Source organism: Thalassophryne amazonica, chromosome 16 (assembly GCF_902500255.1).
Source record: "Thalassophryne amazonica chromosome 16, fThaAma1.1, whole genome shotgun sequence".
NCBI classification, from domain to species: Eukaryota; Metazoa; Chordata; class Actinopteri; order Batrachoidiformes; family Batrachoididae; genus Thalassophryne; species Thalassophryne amazonica.
The window spans coordinates 91,078,149-91,097,409 of record NC_047118.1 but is presented as its reverse complement, the minus strand read 5'-3'; the positions used below and the strand labels follow the sequence as shown (position 1 = coordinate 91,097,409).

General features: G+C 42.4%; 1 protein-coding gene across 1 annotated transcript in view; it reads left to right on the top strand.

The window, feature by feature from the left end:
* si:dkeyp-72e1.9 (syntaxin-binding protein 4) overlaps positions 1-19,261 on the top strand; it is a 375,953-nt gene that overhangs the window by 148,821 nt on the left and 207,871 nt on the right. Inside the window, exons 6-7 of the mRNA XM_034189933.1 lie at positions 5,515-5,589; positions 6,023-6,102. Of these exons, the coding sequence (XP_034045824.1) occupies positions 5,515-5,589; positions 6,023-6,102 (155 nt within the window). The remainder of the gene's footprint in view (positions 1-5,514; positions 5,590-6,022; positions 6,103-19,261) is intronic.

Genomic DNA, 19,261 nt, shown 5'->3' with positions numbered 1-19,261 from the left:
TTAAGGTGGCAGTAATTAAACCATTACTTAAAAAGCCATCACTTGACCCAGCTATCTTAGCTAATTATAGGCCAATCTCCAACCTTCCTTTTCTCTCAAAGATTCTTGAGAGGGTAGTTGTAAAACAGCTAACTGATCACCTGCAGAGGAATGGTCTATTTGAAGAGTTTCAGTCAGGTTTTAGAATTCATCATAGTACAGAAACAGCATTAGTGAAGGTTACAAATGATCTTCTTATGGCTTCGGACAGTGGACTTATCTCTGTGCTTGTTCTGTTGGACCTCAGTGCTGCTTTTGATACTGTTGACCATAAAATTTTATTACAGAGATTAGAGCATGTCATAGGTATTAAAGGCATTGCGCTGCGGTGGTTTGAATCATATTTGTCTAATAGATTACAGTTTGTTCATGTAAATGGGGAATCTTCTTCACAGACTAAAGTTAATTATGGAGTTCCACAAGGTTCTGTGCTAGGACCAATTTTATTCACTTTATACATGCTTCCCTTGGGCAGTATTATTAGACGGTATTGCTTAAATTTTCATTGTTACGCAGATGATACCCAGCTTTATCTATCCATGAAGCCAGAGGATACTCACCAATTAGCTAAACTGCAGGATTGTCTTACAGACATAAAGACATGGATGACCTCTAATTTCCTGCTTTTAAACTCAGATAAAACTGAAGTTATTGTACTTGGCCCCACAAATCTTAGAAGCATGGTGTCTAACCAGATCGTTACTCTGGATGGCATTTCCCTGATCTCTGGTAATACTGTGAGAAATCTTGGAGTTATTTTTGATCAGGATATGTCATTCAAAGCGCATATTAAACAAATATGTAGGACTGCCTTTTTGCATTTACGCAATATCTCTAAAATCAGAAAGGTCTTGTCTCAGAGTGATGCTGAAAAACTAATTCATGCATTTGTTTCCTCTAGGCTGGACTATTGTAATTCATTATTATCAGGTTGTCCTAAAAGTTCCCTAAAAAGCCTTCAGTTGGTTCAGAATGCTGCAGCTAGAGTACTGACGGGGACTAGCAGGAGAGAGCATATCTCACCCGTGTTGGCCTCCCTTCATTGGCTTCCTGTTAATGCTAGAATAGAATTTAAAATTCTTCTTCTTACTTATAAGGTTTTGAATAATCAGGTCCCATCTTATCTTAGGGACCTCATAGTACCATATTACCCCATTAGAGCGCTTCGCTCTCAGACTGCGGGCTTACTTGTAGTTCCTAGGGTTTGTAAGAGTAGAATGGGAGGCAGAGCCTTCAGCTTTCAGGCTCCTCTCCTGTGGAACCAGCTCCCAATTCAGATCAGGGAGACAGATACCCTCTCTACTTTTAAGATTAGGCTTAAAACTTTCCTTTTCGCTAAGGCTTATAGTTAGGGCTGGATCGGGTGACCCTGGACCATCCCTTGGTTATGTTGCTTTAGACGTAGACTGTGTTTCATAATTATTGTATGGCCTTGCCTTGCAATGTGGAGCGCCTTGGGGCAACTGTTTGTTGTGATTTGGCGCTATACAAGAAAAAAGTTGATTGATTGATTGATCCATGTCTTTATGTCTGTAAGACAATCCTGCAGTTTAGCTAATTGGTGTGTATCCTCTGGCTTCATGGATAGATAAAGCTGGGTATCATCTGCGTAACAATGAAAATTTAAGCAATACCGTCTAATAATACTGCCCAAGGGAAGCATGTATAAAGTGAATAAAATTGGTCCTAGCACAGAACCTTGTGGAACTCCATAATTAACTTTAGTCTGTGAAGAAGATTCCCCATTTACATGAACAAACTGTAATCTATTAGACAAATATGATTCAAACCACCGCAGCGCAGTGCCTTTAATACCTATGACATGCTCTAATCTCTGTAATAAAATTTTGTGGTCAACAGTATCAAAAGCAGCACTGAGGTCCAACAGAACAAGCACAGAGATAAGTCCACTGTCCGAAGCCATAAGAAGATCATTTGTAACCTTCACTAATGCTGTTTCTGTACTATGATGAATTCTAAAACCTGACTGAAACTCTTCAAATAGACCATTCCTCTGCAGGTGATCAGTTAGCTGTTTTACAACTACCCTCTCAAGAATCTTTGAGAGAAAAGGAAGGTTGGAGATTGGCCTATAATTAGCTAAGATAGCTGGGTCAAGTGATGGCTTTTTAAGTAATGGTTTAATTACTGCCACCTTAAAAGCCTGTGGTACATAGCCAACTAACAAAGATAGATTGATCATATTTAAGATTGAAGCATTAAATAATGGTAGGACTTCCTTGAGCAGCCTGGCAGGAATGGGGTCTAATAAGCATATTGATGGTTTGGATGAAGTAACTAATGAAAATAACTCAGACAGAACAATCGGAGAGAAAGAGTCTAACCAAATACCGGCATCACTGAAAGCAGCCAAAGATAACGATACATCTTTGGGATGGTTATGAGTAATTTTTTCTCTAATAGTCAAAATTTTGTTAGCAAAGAAAGTCATGAAGTCATCACTAGTTAAAGTTAATGGAATACTCAGCTCAATAGAGCTCTGACTCTTTGTCAGCCTGGCTACAGTGCTGAAAAGAAACCTGGGGTTGTTCTTATTTTCTTCAATTAGTGATGAGTAGAAAGATGTCCTAGCTTCACGGAGGGCTTTCTTATAGAGCAACAAACTCTTTTTCCAGGCTAAGTGAAGATCATCTAAATTAGTGAGACTGCCATTTCTTCTCCAACTTACGGGTTATCTGCTTTAAGCTACGAGTTTGTGAGTTATACCACGGAGTCAGACACTTCTGATTTAAAGCTCTCTTTTTCAGAGGAGCTACAGCATCCAAAGTTGTCTTCAATGAGGATGTAAAACTATTGACGAGATACTCTAGCTCCCTTACAGAGTTTAGGTAGCTACTCTGCACTGTGTTGTTATATGGCATTAGAGAACATAAAGAAGGAATCATATCCTTAAACCTAGTTACAGCGCTTTCTGAAAGACTTCTAGTGTAATGAAACTTATTCCCCACTGCAGGGTAGTCCATCAGGGTAAATGTAAATGTTATTAAAAAATGATCAGACAGAAGGGAGTTTTCAGGGAATACTGTTAAGTCTTCTATTTCCATACCATAAGTCAGAACAAGATCTAAGATATGATTAAAGTGGTGGGTGGACTCATTTACTTTTTGAGCAAAGCCGATAGAGTCTAATAATAGATTAAATGCAGTGTTGAGGCTGTCATTCTCAGCATCTGTGTGGATGTTAAAATCGCCCACTATAATTATCTTATCTGAGCTAAGCACTAAGTCAGACAAAAGGTCTGAAAATTCACAGAGAAACTCACTGTAACGACCAGGTGGACGATAGATAATAACAAATAAAACTGGTTTTTGGGACTTCCAATTTGGATGGACAAGACTAAGAGACAAGCTTTCAAATGAATTAAAGCTCTGTCTGGGTTTTTGATTAATTAATAAGCTGGAATGGAAGATTGCTGCTAATCCTCCGCCCCGGCCCGTGCTACGAGCATTCTGACAGTTAGTGTGACTCGGGGGTGTTGACTCATTTAAACTAACATATTCATCCTGCTGTAACCAAGTTTCTGTTAGGCAGAATAAATCAATACGTTGATCAATTATTATATCATTTACCAACAGGGACTTAGAAGAGAGAGACCTAATGTTTAATAGACCACATTTAACTGTTTTAGTCTGTGGTGCAGTTGAAGGTGCTATATTATTTTTTCTTTTTGAATTTTTATGCTTAAATAGATTTTTGCTGGTTATTGGTAGTCTGGGAGCAGGCACCGTCTCTACGGGGATGGGGTAATAAGGGGATGGCAGGGGGAGAGAAGCTGCAGAGAGGTGTATAAGACCACAGCTCTGCCTCCTGGTCCCAACGCTAGACAGTCACAGTTTGGAGGATCCAAAAAAATTGGCCAGATTTCTAGAAATGAGAGCTGCTCCCTCTAAAGTGGGATGGATGCCGTCTCTCCTAACAAGACCAGGTTTTCCCCAGAAGCTTTGCCAATTATCAATGAAGCCCACCTCATTTTTTGGACACCACTCAGACAGACAGCAATTCAAGGAGAACATGCGGCTAAACATGTCACTCCCGGTCTGATTGGGGAGGGGCCCAGAGAAAACAACAGAGTCCGACATTGTTTTTGCAAAGTTACACACCGATTTAATGTTAATTTTAGTGACCTCCGATTGGCGTAACCGAGTGTCATTACTGCCGACGTGAATTACAATCTTACCAAATTTACGCTTAGCCTTAGCCAGCAGTTTCAAATTTCCTTCAATGTCGCCTGCCCCGGAAGACAATTGACTATGGGGGATTCTGTTTAGGGCTACGCTTCCTCCTCACAGTCACCCAGTCGGGCTGCTTTCCTGACTGCACGGGATCTGCCATGGGGGAACTAACGGTGGCTAAGCTACCTTGGTCCGCACCGACTACAGGGGCCTGGCTAGCTGTAGAATTTTCCACGGTGCGGAGCCGAGCCTCCACTTCGCCCAGCCTGGCCTCCAAAGCTACGAATAAGCTGCACTTATTACAAGTACCGTTACTGCTAAAGGAGGCCGAGGAATAACTAAACATTTCACACCCAGAGCAGAAAAGTGCGGGAGAGACAGGAGAAGCCGCCATGCTAAATCGGCTAAGAGCTAGTAGCTACGCTAAGCTAGCGGATTCCCAAAAACACACAAAGTGAATAATGTGCAAATAATCCAGAGGTGATTCAGCAGAAGGAATGCCCCAATCAAGGCACCAAACAGGCCATGAAGCAGCACAGGCAACGCACGACAACGGTGCTAAAATAAAATAAAAAATAAATAAATAAATAAATAAAAAATAAAAACGAAAGCGTTAGCAAGCTAGTTAGCCTGCCAACGCTAATGAAAGTTAGCTGATAAAAGTGCTCCGTCGCGATGTTTCGACCGTTAGAGGTCTTCCTTAGGCGTTGGAGCACAGTAAAAAGTAAAAAAAAAAAAAAAAAGTAAAAAAGTAAAAAAGTCTTGAAAAAGACTGTTAGTTCAAGTCCAAAGCAGCAGGTAGCAGTCTCTGTGTAAACAGTCCCAACACTGTCTAAGAAACACGAAGAGCTGAGTTTTCAGAGCAGTTTGCAAACCGTGCTGTGATACAACAGGTTAAAATGCTCTCGATGGAGCAGTGATAAAAGACCTTGAGCAGCTCAGCCGACAGGTTGTTCTTCTTAAGTGTTATGGAACCAAATTTGCACTCTAAATGCAATGCAACACAAATGGGATAAATAATCCATGTCATGTGACATAAAAAGCACCAATCAAATGACAAGGATCCGCTCAGCTGTTTTATATATATATATATATGTACACACACACACTTTGCACTGGGATGCCAATTAAACTGCAATTTATAAAGAAGACTATGCTCATACAGCTGAGGGTATTTTAGCATTGCGTTATTTTTTTATTTTTTAGCACATAATTTTAGCGTTCACTGGACACGTTTTTGTCTGACATTAACTATGAATGTATTTTCTTCTCTGATTTTCAGAGCTGTGGACATCTTGAGAGCAGCATCCATAACCAATCAAATGCTTCTTCTGGTTGCCAGAGATGAAGAAGCAAAGTAAGCAATATGTGGGAGTTTTGTCACTAAATATAAACATGTTCAGGTGACTGGAGACTTAGTCACTTCCTGTTCCTGCTCCAGTACTTGTTTCATGTGAACTCCCCCCCACAAACACATGGTGTTTTCATGTCCTAAGACAGCGTGGCGTGAGGCTGCACTGCCCCACGACAAAGGCAAGCAGTGGTGAATTTGGAAATTCATTTTTGATTTCGTAAATGTTGAATAAATGACATTTTCTCTTCAAATGTGTGTTTGTGCTGATTTGTGCACAGCTACAAGTGGCTGATTGAATTTCATTTTGTGCTTACGGGCCTCATTGTTTTGTCAGTCACACATTTACTTTTCATGAATCACCTGCTAAACAGGTGCGTGTGTGTAAGTCAGATTTAGTCTCTGTGTACTTTTCTGTTTCTCTTTTGTTTCTGACTAGGAGGGAATTTGCTGACCTGATGCAGAAATATGGATCCAGTGGCAGCATGGGATCAACTCGCAGCTCTCCTGTGCAGCACGGTAAGGCTAGGTTTCACATACGTACTGTCAGGGATTTGGCCGGGTCAGGGCACTGAGCCCTTGTTTTTCCGCTTGTTGTGGTTCTCCGTCTGCTTCAGCTTTGATTTATCAGTAATTATATACGCTTTAATGAGGACGGAAGCAATGGTCGGTGAACGGGAAGGCAGTCCAAAAAATACAGCAGCAGTACCAAAAACATCAGGCAAAAACGAGGTCAGTATAAACAGGCAGGAGGTCGAGTCAACACAGAAGCAGGCTGATCTAGAGGATACAAGAACAAGAGCTGGTATGAAGGCACAGGGCGCAACTAACTGGCAAACAGCTGGTACAAGCTGTGAGCTAATAAAGCCCCAGGTGGTAATCAATGAATCACACACAGGTGTGCACAGCAAGAACCAGAAGAGGGGCGTGGCCCGAGAGAGGTGACTGCATGCAGTGGCACTGCTACTGTACTGAAATTCCGAATGAACTTCCGATAGAAATTGGCGAACCCTAAAAAACGTTGAACCTGGTTACGGGTACTGGCCAATCCCGCACCGCTGCCACTTTCCCCGGATCCATCCTTATCTCACCCTGTGAAATAATGAAACCCAAGAAGGAGCTTGTGGATCTGTGAAACTCACATTTCTCTGCTTTCACAAAGAGCCCGTTATTAAGGAGGGTTCGTAAAACGGTGCATACGTGATCATGGTGTGCAGCTAAATCCTGAGAGAAAATGAGTATATCGTCCAGATAAACGAAAACAAACTTATTCAGGTAGTTACGTAGCACATCATTCACTAAATTCTGAAAGATGGCGGGAGCATTGGTGAGACCAAAAGGCATGACTAAATATTCATAATGACCGGCCGGGGTGTTAAAAGCTGCTTTCCACTCATCTCCTTGTCTTATTCGGACTAAATGATAAGCATTACGCAAGTCAAGCTTAGTGAAAACTGTGGCTCCCTCCAACAACTCGAATGCAGAGGAGATGAGTGGCAACGGATAATGGTTCTTAACGGTGACGTCATTTAGACTTCGGTAATCAATACAGGGACGGAGCGTCTTGCTTCTTTTCAACAAAAAAGAACCCCGCCCCTGCAGGAGAGGAAGAGGGACGAATTAGTCCTGCTGCCAGTGATTCCCGTATGTAATCATTCATCACGTGCCGTTCAGGTGCCGACAGAGAAAAGAGTTTTCCCCGTGGCGAGGAGTTCTATGGCACAATCATATTCGTGATGCGGAGGTAAGACTTGGCTCTTACCTTACTGAATACAGCGGCTAGATCGTGGTAACATTCGGGTACCCCCGCGAGGTCAGTATTAGTGCCCTGCGGAGAACGTTCGGGTTTAGGCAGGCATGAGTAGCTACAGGCTGGACCCCAGGACGTGATCTCGCCCTTGATCCAACCGAAATTCGGGCTGTGCCGTTGCAGCCAGGGATGCCCCAAGATTAGCGAGTGAGTCATGTTATCCAACACATGAAAACTGATTGACTCTGAATGTGTATGGGAAATCAGTAATTTGACAGACTGAGTATGATGTGTGATTTTGCCCAGGACGTGACCATCCACAGCACGTACCACCAGAGGCTGAGTGATCCTATATAGTTTCAGACACAGGTACCTGGCAAAAAAAAAAGAGAGAATCAGGTTGGCCTCAGAGCCATAATCAATAAAAGCCAAAACGGATATGGAGGTATGGTCAGACGTTAATTTAGCTGGAATTATATTATGTGTAGAAACAGTGGAGATGGAATTTTGTCTCACCCGCAATTCAGCCTTTGACCGCTTGGTGGCACCCCTAGCTTGACAATCGGCTATCAAATGTCCTGCTTGACCACAGTAAAAACAGAGGCCATCCACTCGGCGTCGCTGTTGCTCAGCGGGAGTGAGGTGCATGCGCCCAAGCTGCATTGGCTCCTCAGTGTTGTGCTGGGAATACTCAGGCCGGGCTTGGAAGGAAGAGGTGGAACGGGCAGGAGGCGTGTTGGAGGAGTAGTCTGGATGGCGATTCCCACGGCAACGATGGTCTTGTAGGTGGCGATCTGTGCGGATGGCGAGCGCAATCAGATAGTCCAACTCTTCCGGCAAGTCTACGGCCACGAGCTGGTCTTGGATGTCTGGAGACAAACCCTGGAAAAAAGCATCGTGGAGTGCAGCCGGGTTCCATTCGCTTTTCGCCACCAGAATCCGGAAGTCTACGGCGTAATCTGTGACTCGGTGGCTTCCTTGTTTCATTTTGAGGAGGCATCGTGCTGCTTCACGTCCCGGGGCTGTGTGCTGAAAAATCTGCTTGAGGGCTCTTGAGAACGCCAGGAGCGAAGCACAGGCGGGTGATTGACGCCCCCACTCGGCTGTGGCCCAGGCTGCTGCTCGACCGGAAAGGTGAGTGATGATGTAAGCTATCTTGGATCTGTCAGTCGGAAACATTGAGGCCATGAGTTCAAAGTGTAATTCACATTGGGTGAGGAACAGTCTAATATCTCCTGAGTCACCTGCAAAACGTTCTGGACGTGACAGCTGGTTGCACACAACTGGCGCCGGAACGGTGGCTGACGTAACAGCAGGCAGCCCCGGTGGTTGGCTGGGATTGCCGGTGGCTGCATCCGACGTAGCCTGATGATCGATACGGGACAGTAGTTTGTTCATTTGATCGCTAACTGATGCCATAAAGGTCTCTTGGCGAGTAACAAGCTCACTAAACCCAGAGCTTAGCGTATCTAGCTTGTCCCCCTGTTGTGCGAGCTGCTGGCTGTGGTGGCGAACTGCCAGGTGGAACAGGTCTGTGTATGCTGTCTCCATCGTTGGCCAGTTTGTTCTGTTGGGCTGGTGAAGTAGGAGACAATTGCAGGACACACTTACACAGCTCTGTTTGGAAATACGCTTTAATGAGGACGGAAGCAATGGTCGGTGCACAGGAAGGCAGTCCAAAAAATACAGCAGCAGTACCAAAAACATCAGGCAAAAATGAGGTCGGTATAAACAGGCAGGAGGTCGAGTCAACACAGAGCAGGCCGATCTAGAGTATACAAGAACAAGAGCTGGTATGAAGGCACAGGGCGCAACAAACTGGCAAACAGCTGGTACAAGCTGTGAGCTAATAAAGCCCCAGGTGGTAATCAATGAATCACACACAGGTGTGCACAGCAAGAACCAGAAGAGGGGCGTGGCCCGAAAGAGAGAAAGAACCACAGACAGGCCCCAGCAACAAAACCTCACAAACCCAGAAAACACAGAAAAGAAATACAAAAGCAAGAAGAAAATAAAACAATCCAAAACCCCAGCAACGGAATACATAAACAGTCAGGACCTGACAATGAGTTATTCTGTTATGTTTTTCTTATCACTTTGTTACTTTCCATACTTTAGTCAAGTTCTGTTCTAGTTTTGTTCAGCCAGTTTGTGTTTTCATTGTTTATCATTTAGCTTTCATCTGTATATGTTTTCTGTTATACTTTTATATCGGGTTTTGATTTCTGTTTATTAGTCTGTTCCTGTTTAATTCTGCTTTTGTATTGATTTCCTGATCAGTTCTAGTTATTTTTGTACTCATGCTCATGTTTGATTTTGGTTCCTGTTGTTGTATTACATTCTGACCATGATTTCCATTTTAGCTCTGTTCTGCTTTTGCTGTTTGTTTCCACTCTGCACCTCCCATCATGTCTTCATTCCTGGTTACTTCTGTTCACGCCCTGCACCTGACATTATGTTTTTCCCTCACTTTGATGCAGTCTCTTTTGTTTCCGTTCGCTCACACTCTTGCACCTGCTCCCGTGTCTTTGTCCATTACATCACGCCACTTTGCTCACTCTCTTCCTTGCACTCTCGCCCTGCCTTACTCTTTAGCCAGAAGCCACACCCCTTCTAGATTGTTCCTCACATGCACCTCGTTTACACCACCTGTCCCTCGCTTCTCACTAATTAGTCCACAAGTATTTAAACTCCAGTCCTTCACTTCTTCGCCAGATGGTTGTCTTCGTACACTTTCCAGCGCCCATTCACAGTCCTGATTTTTTGTCTTGCCTTGTTCTGAACCTTGCTCTGTATTCTTTGACCATGCCTCTCGCTTCATCCCGGATGTTGGTGTTTGCTTGTGCCTCTGACCCCTGCTTGTTTATGACTGCATCTCAGCCTGATCCCGTTTGTACCTCTGCCACGCTGACTGACCCCATGTGTACCGAACCTGTGCCTGAAATAAAGACCACGTTTTCTCTTACACCCAAGTCAAGTCTGGGAGTCTGTATTGCGGGTCCAGCTGCTCCTGGTGACGGGCTCCCGCCCGCCCTGACACGTACCAAGTGTGCACTTACGTGTGCTCTTTGGCATGTGGCGTGCACCTTAACCTGCAAGTCAACGTGCGACCCTGTCACCTCATGTGAAATGTGCACGTGAGATGAGAAGTGTCTGACACACACAGCGCAAGCTCTCAGTGTGCACAAGCTTCTTGCTGTGAGCTAGCAGTGCTAACCACTAATCCACTGCGCCGCCCTGCTATTTAAAGAAAACAAATTCACTAAAGTTACTTGGAACTAAGGTCCTTAATCCTCATGTCGCTCCCAGTGTCGAGTCGCTGCGCTCAGTGCATGAGTGTGTGAACAAGTGAATGTGAGGCATCATTGTAAAGCACTCTGAACATCTGTATAAGATGGAAAAGCCTGAACGTGAGCTGATATATTCACTGACAGCCACTAAAATAAACCAACCAAATTACTGTAAAGCAAAACAGATTCCAGTAGAAAATCATTTCACTGCTTCAACCACCTGATGACCTTGAGCAGGTTGAAGGTCACTTTGAGTCAGGACAGCAGGCAACAGTTGTCTGATGGGAGCAGCTTCATTTTCATAGAATTACTAGAAAAAAATTACTCCCTCGCTCATCTTCAACTGCCTTGTCCAGTTAGGAGTCAGGAGAGGCTGGAGCCTGTCCCCGCAGGGCGTGAGGCGGGTTCAGCCTGGACAGGACGCCAGCCCGTGGAGAACAATAAAAAATGAAAGGGAGAATGTGGTCCTTAAAAATAATTGCTTGGGTCAATGCTGCAGACCTGAGTAGATCAAGAGTCAGGACCACAAGTGGGAGGTCAGGAGTAAATAGATAGATACTTTATTAATCCCCTCATGGACAAATTCAGTTGTCTTACAGTAGCAAATCCAGTTTAAAAAAAAAAAGAAACAGAAAGACAATAAATATATAAAAATACTTTAAAAGCCCCGTAACATAACCCCCCACACACAGCTAAATCAACGATAGTCACTGTGGGCTCGAACAGCAGCAGGAATGAAGGATCTCCTGAAGTGCTCCATCCTACACCGAAGGGACAGGAAGCACTCAGATCTGTTACTCCTCTGGACGGACAGAGTCTCATGCAGAGGGTGTCTGTTATTGAGGATTGCCTGCAGCGTCCTCCTCATCCACCTCTCCACAGCTGCCCCCACGGTGTCCAGTGATCCCCCGATCACTGACTGCGCCCTCTTAACCAGCTTATCCTGCTTCTTACAGTTTCTGGCAGAGACACTATCGCCTCAACACACCACAGCAAAGAACAGGACAACTGAAGCCTCCTCAGAAAAAAGAGCCTGGTCAGACCCTTTTTATAGAGGCTGTCAGTGTTAAAGTTCCAATCCAGATTATTAACTAGATGGACACCACGATAGTTGTATGTGTGCACACGTTCAATGTCCTGTCCATGGATGTTTATTGGCTGCATAAAAATCCTTTTCTTGCCAAAGTTGATAATCATTTCTTTGGTCTTTTTTGTGTTCAGAATGAGTGAATTTTTCTCACTCCAGTCAAAAAAGCAGTGATTAGGTCTCTGTACTCACCCTCCTGGTTGTTTTTAACACAAGCCACAGTGGCCGTGTCGTCTGAGTACTTCTGAATGTGACAGGTGTCAGAGTGATATTGGAAGTCAGACATGTAGATGGCAAACAGGAAGGGTGCGAGTACAGTACCTTGGGGAGCTCCTACGCTGCTCACAACAGTGTCTGAGATGGTACTGCCCAGCCTCACAATCTGAGGCAGATCCGTGAAGTCCCAAACAAACAGAAATAAACCTAAACGGTGAAGGAGAACGTTCAAATAAATTATGAATAAAGTCCAACTCCAGCAGGGATAAAGACCAGGGCAAACAGGAATAAAGTCCCAAACATTGGTCAGGGGGTTGGTGAGGATGGACCTTACCCGTGTGAAGCACCTTGAGGCAACATTGTGATTTGGAGCTGTAAAAATTGAAACATTGTGAGATGGGGCATCCATCAGGCACAACTATGGGATATGTTATGGCATAAGATACAGTGGAGATTTATTCTGTGGAGCTGCTGCAGACCAGGCTAAGTGCCAGGATCTATTTAATGTTGTTAACACCCAAAACGTGAATGATCCACCAACCTTGAATTGCAGAACATGAATACAGAAAAAATATGTTGCAAAAGGTGAGTTTCTTCACGTTTGGTGTACCGTATGTTTGGCTGAGGAGCCGATGGTTCCAAGTTACCATCAATCAATCAATCAATCAATTTTTTTTTTATATAGCGCCAAATCACAACAAACAGTTGCCCCAAGGCACTTTATATTGTAAGGCAAGGCCATACAATAATTATGTAAAACCCCAACGGTCAAAACGACCCCCTGTGAGCAAGCACTTGGCGACAGTGGGAAGGAAAAACTCCCTTTTAACAGGAAGAAACCTCCAGCAGAACCAGGCTCAGGGAGGGGCAGTCTTCTGCTGGGACTGGTTGGGGCTGAGGGAGAGAACCAGGAAAAAGACATGCTGTGGAGGGGAGCAGAGATCGATCACTAATGATTAAATGCAGAGTGGTGCATACAGAGCAAAAAGAGAAAGAAACAGTGCATCATGGGAACCCCCCAGCAGTCTACGTCTATAGCAGCATAACTAAGGGATGGTTCAGGGTCACCTGATCCAGCCCTAACTATAAGCTTTAGCAAAAAGGAAAGTTTTAAGCCCAATCTTGAAAGTAGAGAGGGTGTCTGTCTCCCTGATCTGAATTGGGAGCTGGTTCCACAGGAGAGGAGCCTGAAAGCTGAAGGCTCTGCCTCCCATTCTACTCTTACAAACCCTAGGAACTACAAGTAAGCCTGCAGTCTGAGAGCGAAGCGCTCTATTGGGGTGATATGGAACTATGAGGTCCCTAAGATAAGATGGGACCTGATTATTCAAAACCTTATAAGTAAGAAGAAGAATTTTAAATTCTATTCTAGAATTAACAGGAAGCCAATGAAGAGAGGCCAATATGGGTGAGATATGCTCTCTCCTTCTAGTCCCCGTCAGTACTCTAGCTGCAGCATTTTGAATTAACTGAAGGCTTTTTAGGGAACTTTTAGGACAACCTGATAATAATGAATTACAATAGTCCAGCCTAGAGGAAATAAATGCATGAATTAGTTTTTCAGCATCACTCTGAGACAAGACCTTTCTGATTTTAGAGATATTGCGTAAATGCAAAAAAGCAGTCCTACATATTTGTTTAATATGCGCTTTGAATGACATATCCTGATCAAAAATGACTCCAAGATTTCTCACAGTATTACTAGAGGTCAGGGTAATGCCATCCAGAGTAAGGATCTGGATACACACCGATTTAATGTTAATTTTAGTGACCTCCGATTGGCGTAACCGGGTGTCATTACTGCCAACGTGAATTACAATCTTACCAAATTTACGCTTAGCCTTAGCCAGCAGTTTCAAATTTCCTTCAATGTCGCCTGCTCTGGCCCCCGGAAGACAACTGACTACGGTTGCTGGTGTCGCTAACTTCACATTTCGCAAAACAGAGTCGCCAATAACCAGAGTTTGATCCTCGGCGGGTGTGTCATCGAGTGGGGAAAAACGGTTAGAGATGTGAACGGGTTGGCAGTGTACACGGGGCTTCTGTTTAGGGCTACGCTTCCTCCTCACAGTCACCCAGTCAGCCTGCTTTCCCGGCTGCTCGGGATCTGCCAGGGGGAAACTAACGGCGGCTAAGCTACGTTGGTCCGCACCGACTACAGGGGCCTGGCTAGCTGTAGAATTTTCCACGGTGCGGAGCCGAGTCTCCAATTCGCCCAGCCTGGCCTCCAAAGCTACGAATAAGCTACACTTATTACAAGTACCATTACTGCTAAAGGAGGCCGAGGAATAACTAAACATTTCACACCCAGAGCAGAAAAGTGCGGGAGAGACAGGAGAAGCCGCCATGCTAAATTGGCTAAGAGCTAGTAGCTACGCTAAGCTAGCGGATTCCTAAAAACACGCAAAGTGAATAATGTGTAAATAATTTAGAGGAGATTCAGCAGAGGGAGTGCTTTAGTTAAGGCACGTAAAGATTACACTGGGAAACAAATCGTAATCTAGATAACTAGATCAATCTAACTGCGCAGATTAAACAGTTAACAGATACAGATACAGAAAAACACCGCTGTGCTCCGGAACAGGAAGTGATACAATACCGCAGTGAGAGTCATAATCCCACCATTGGTGGGATTATGACTGCGCGCACCTCATGTTCATTGCACCATGGGGCTTCGCTGCCACCCCTCAACTTACGCGTGTTACTGTTTGACAGGCGCACCGCCCCAGTCAAACTCCCCACCTGCCACTGTCCTCTGAGTTTGTCACACCCACCGTAAAACTGAAAAAAATGCATATCGTGAATGATATTCACATTCTGTGACTTGAGTTCTTTGAGACCCGCGTTCTTGTTTTGTGGGATATTTTATTCACGGTTTGCAGTAAAATTATTAACAGATCGCAGATATTCACAGTTTATGTAAATTTTCATGAGTGGTTTGAGGATAATTCAGGATTGGCAGCAGATTCACGTTTTGGGGTGAATGACGTCATCCCTCATATCGGTCAGCAGTCACCTGACACAGACACCAGTAGTTATTCCACCGCCCACGACACGCTGGTATGACACTCAACTGGACCCACTCTCACTGTTTTTTTTTTTTCTTTTAACTTTCTTTTTTTGTTTCTTTAAACATTTTTGTTACATATATGACAAATAAAAATAAAACAAAAACAGAGGGCAGACCATAAAAAAGAAGAACAAGACTGAGAATCAATACTAGACTTTACAGATATATGTTGATAGCTTGTATACATCCAGGTCAAGATACAGTACGTCACCCCTTTAGAGATTCAGTGTTTTGATATAGTCAACCCATTTCTCCCAATATCTGTTACATTTATCAACAGCCAGCCTCAATGAGAAAGTCATCCTCTCCATGTCATAAATTTCGTTAATTACTTTAATCCAGTCAAAAAGTGAAGGTGCGTCCTTACACAACCATTTTCTGGTGATAGCTTTCTTTGCTCCAACCAACAGTATTGACAGAAGATATTTTTGTGATTTTGGCACTCCACAAGAAATGTGTCCTAAATGTGCTTCAGTAAACCCATATGACAGAGTTGATCCAATGATGGTTTGGATTGCTGTTATCACCGTTGACCAGTAGGGTGCGATCTTCGCACAGTCCCAAAATATATGAACATGTCCTGCTTTAATATGTCCACAATCTCTCCAACAATGAGCCTTATCAGGGTCATTGCACTGTTTACTCTTAACATAAGGTGTAACAAAAAAACGTATGACAGTCTTCCATGCAAATTCTCTCCAAAGACCAGAGCTGGAAGTAATCATGACAGTTTTGCATATATCAAACCATTCATTCTCAGATATTGTAATATTAGCCTCTTCTTCCCATGCTTCGTTAATGTGCGTGCTAGAGATATTCTTAAATACTTGTAAACATTTATACACTATTGTTATTTGTTTCTTCAGCGCATTACCTTTACAAGCCTCAAGAAAATATTTCACCAAATCCACTTCTTCTTCATATTTAATTTTTCTATCAAAATAATGTCTTAGTTGAAAATATCTAAAAAGGTCATGTCTGTTCAAATTGTATTTGTCTGAAAACTCCAAAAAGCTTTTCAGTATACCTTTTGTTGATATAACCCAATAACCAGTGATACCTTTTTGAGACCATTGTTGAAATCTGTTATCAGTTTTTGCTGGTAAAAATTCAGAATCGTAAACTGGCCAACGTAATACAACCCCTGGCAAAAATTATGGAATCACCGGCCTCAGAGGATGTTCATTCAGTTGTTTAATTTTGTAGAAAAAAAGCAGATCACAGACATGACACAAAACTAAAGTCATTTCAAATGGCAACTTTCTGGCTTTAAGAAACACTATAAGAAATCAAGAAAAAAAGATTGTGGCAGTCAGTAACGGTTACTTTTTTAGACCAAGCAGAGGAAAAAAATATGGAATCACTCAATTCTGAAGAAAAAAATTATGGAATCACCCTGTAAATTTTCATCCCCAAAACTAACACCTGCATCATATCAGATCTGCTCGTTAGTCTGCATCTAAAAAGGAGTGATCACACCTTGGAGAGCTGTTGCACCAAGTGGACTGACATGAATCATGGCTCCAACACGAGAGATGTCAATTGAAACAAAGGAGAGGATTATCAAACTCTTAAAAGAGAGTAAATCATCACGCAATGTTGCAAAAGATGTTGGTTGTTCACAGTCAGCTGTGTCTAAACTCTGGACCAAATACAAACAACATGGGAAGGTTGTTAAAGGCAAACATACTGGTAGACCAAGGAAGACATCAAAGCGTCAAGACAGAAAACTTAAAGCAATATGTCTCAAAAATCGAAAAATGTACATCAAAACAAATGAGGAACGAATGGGAGGAAACTGGAGTCAACGTCTGTGACTGAACTGTAAGAAACTGCCTAATGGAAATGGGATTTACATACAGAAAAGCTAAACGAAAGGCATCATTAACACCTAAACAGAAAAAAAAACAAGGTTACAATGGGCTAAGGAAAAGCAATCGTGGACTGTGGATGACTGGATCAATCAATCAATTTTTTTATATAGCGCCAAATCACAACAAACAGTTGCCCCAAGGCGCTTTATATTGTAAGGCAAGGCCATACAATAATTATGTAAAACCCCAACGGTGGATGAAAGTCATATTCAGTGATGAATCTGGAATCTGCATTGGGCAAGGTGATGATGCTGGAACTTTTGTTTGGTGCTGTTCCAATGAGATTTATAAAGATGACTGCCTGAAGAGAACATGTAAATTTCCACAGTCATTGATGATATGGGGCTGCATGTCAGGTAAAGGCACTGGGGAGATGGCTGTCATTACATCATCAATAAATGCACAAGTTTACGTTGATATTTTGGACACTTTTCTTATCCCATCAATTGAAAGGATGTTTGGGGATGATGAAATCATTTTTCAAGATGATAATGCATCTTGCCATAGAGCAAAAACTGTGAAAACATTCCTTGCAAAAAGACACATAGGGTCAATGTCATGGCATAGGGTCAGTGTCAATGAGCAGATCTGATTTGATGCAGGTGTTAATTTGGGGGATGAAAATTTACAGGGTGATTCCATAATTTATTCCTCAGAATTGAGTGAGTCCATATTTTTTTCCTCTGCTTGGTCTAAAAAAAGTAACCGTTACTGACTGCCATAAGATTTTTTTCTTGATTTCTTATACTGTTTCTTAAAGCCAGAAAGTTGCCATTTGAAATGACTTTAGTTTTGTGTCATGTCTGTGATCTGCTTTTTTCTACAAAATTAAACAACTGAATGAACATCCTCCGAGGCCGGTGATTCCATAATTATTGCCAGGGGTTGTACTTTGGCCTTTGATTCACCATTCTTGTTTTTAAGTATTTTATTCCATACATTTATTGGTGATTTTATCCAAGAGGGCAGTAATCGAGATTCTGAATGTATTTTCAATAGTGGTTTATCACCAACCATAGATTGTAATGGTATGTCAAAGTAAGACTGGTCTATCTCTTTCCATTTAGCCCCACAACTGGGGTCACACCAATTTATCAGTACTTGTAACTGAGCTGCTTTGTAGTAACTTTCCAAACATGGTAGAGCCATCCACCTTCTTCTTTCCATAATTGTAAAGTCTGAAATCTTATTCTTGTTTCCCCATATAAAATTTGATAACATTCTATTCCACTCCTTAAATTGTGTGGAGGTTATTTCAATTGACAATGCTTGAAATAGGTAAAGAAACCTTGGTAATAGGTTCATTTTAACTATTTCAATCCTATTGTACATGTTCATTGGTATTAATGCCCATCGTTGTAGATCAAATTTAATATTGGCTGTAAGTTTTCTATAATTTTCACCATAAAGTGAAGATATATCCTTTGGTATAAATATTCCAAGATATTTAATGATATTGCCTTTCCAGTTAAAATTTGTCATGTTAGAAATTTCCATGGTTGGCTGATAATTGAAAGCAATAATTTCAGTTTTCTGTAAATTTAGTTTATACCCAGAATATGAGCCAAATTCAAGCAAAAGTGTCAGAAGATTAGGTAAACTGGCTGTTGGGTTGGATAATGTCAAATGGACGTCATCTGCGTACAAACAGATTTTGTGTGTGGTTTCTCCTATTACAATACCTGAAATATCTATCTATAAATATCTATCTATATATCTATCTATAAATATCACAAATCTTAGAAACATGGTGTCTAACCAGATCCTTATTCTGGATGGCATTACCCTGACCTCTAGTAATACTGTGAGAAATCTTGGAGTCATTTTTGATCAGGATATGTCATTCAAAGCGCATATTAAACAAATATGTAGGACTGCTTTTTTTGCATTTACGCAATATCTCTAAAATTAGAAAGGTCTTGTCTCAGAGTGATGCTGAAAAACTAATTCATGCATTTATTTCCTCTAGGCTGGACTATTGTAATTCATTATTATCAGGTTGTCCTAAACGTTCCCTAAAAAGCCTTCAGTTAATTCAAAATGCTGCAGCTAGAGTACTGACGGGGACTAGCAGGAGAGAGCATATCTCACCCATATTGGCCTCTCTTCATTGGCTTCCTGTTAATTCTAGAATAGAATTTAAAATTCTTCTTCTTACTTATAAGGTTTTGAATAATCAGGTCCCATCTTATCTTAGGGACCTCGTAGTACCATATCACCCCAATAGAGCGCTTTGCTCTCAGACTGCAGGCTTACTTGTAGTTCCTAGGGTTTGTAAGAGTAGAATGGGAGGCAGAGCCTTCAGCTTTCAGGCTCCTCTCCTGTGGAACCAGCTCCCAATTCAGATCAGGGAGACAGACACCCTCTCTACTTTTAAGATTAGGCTTAAAA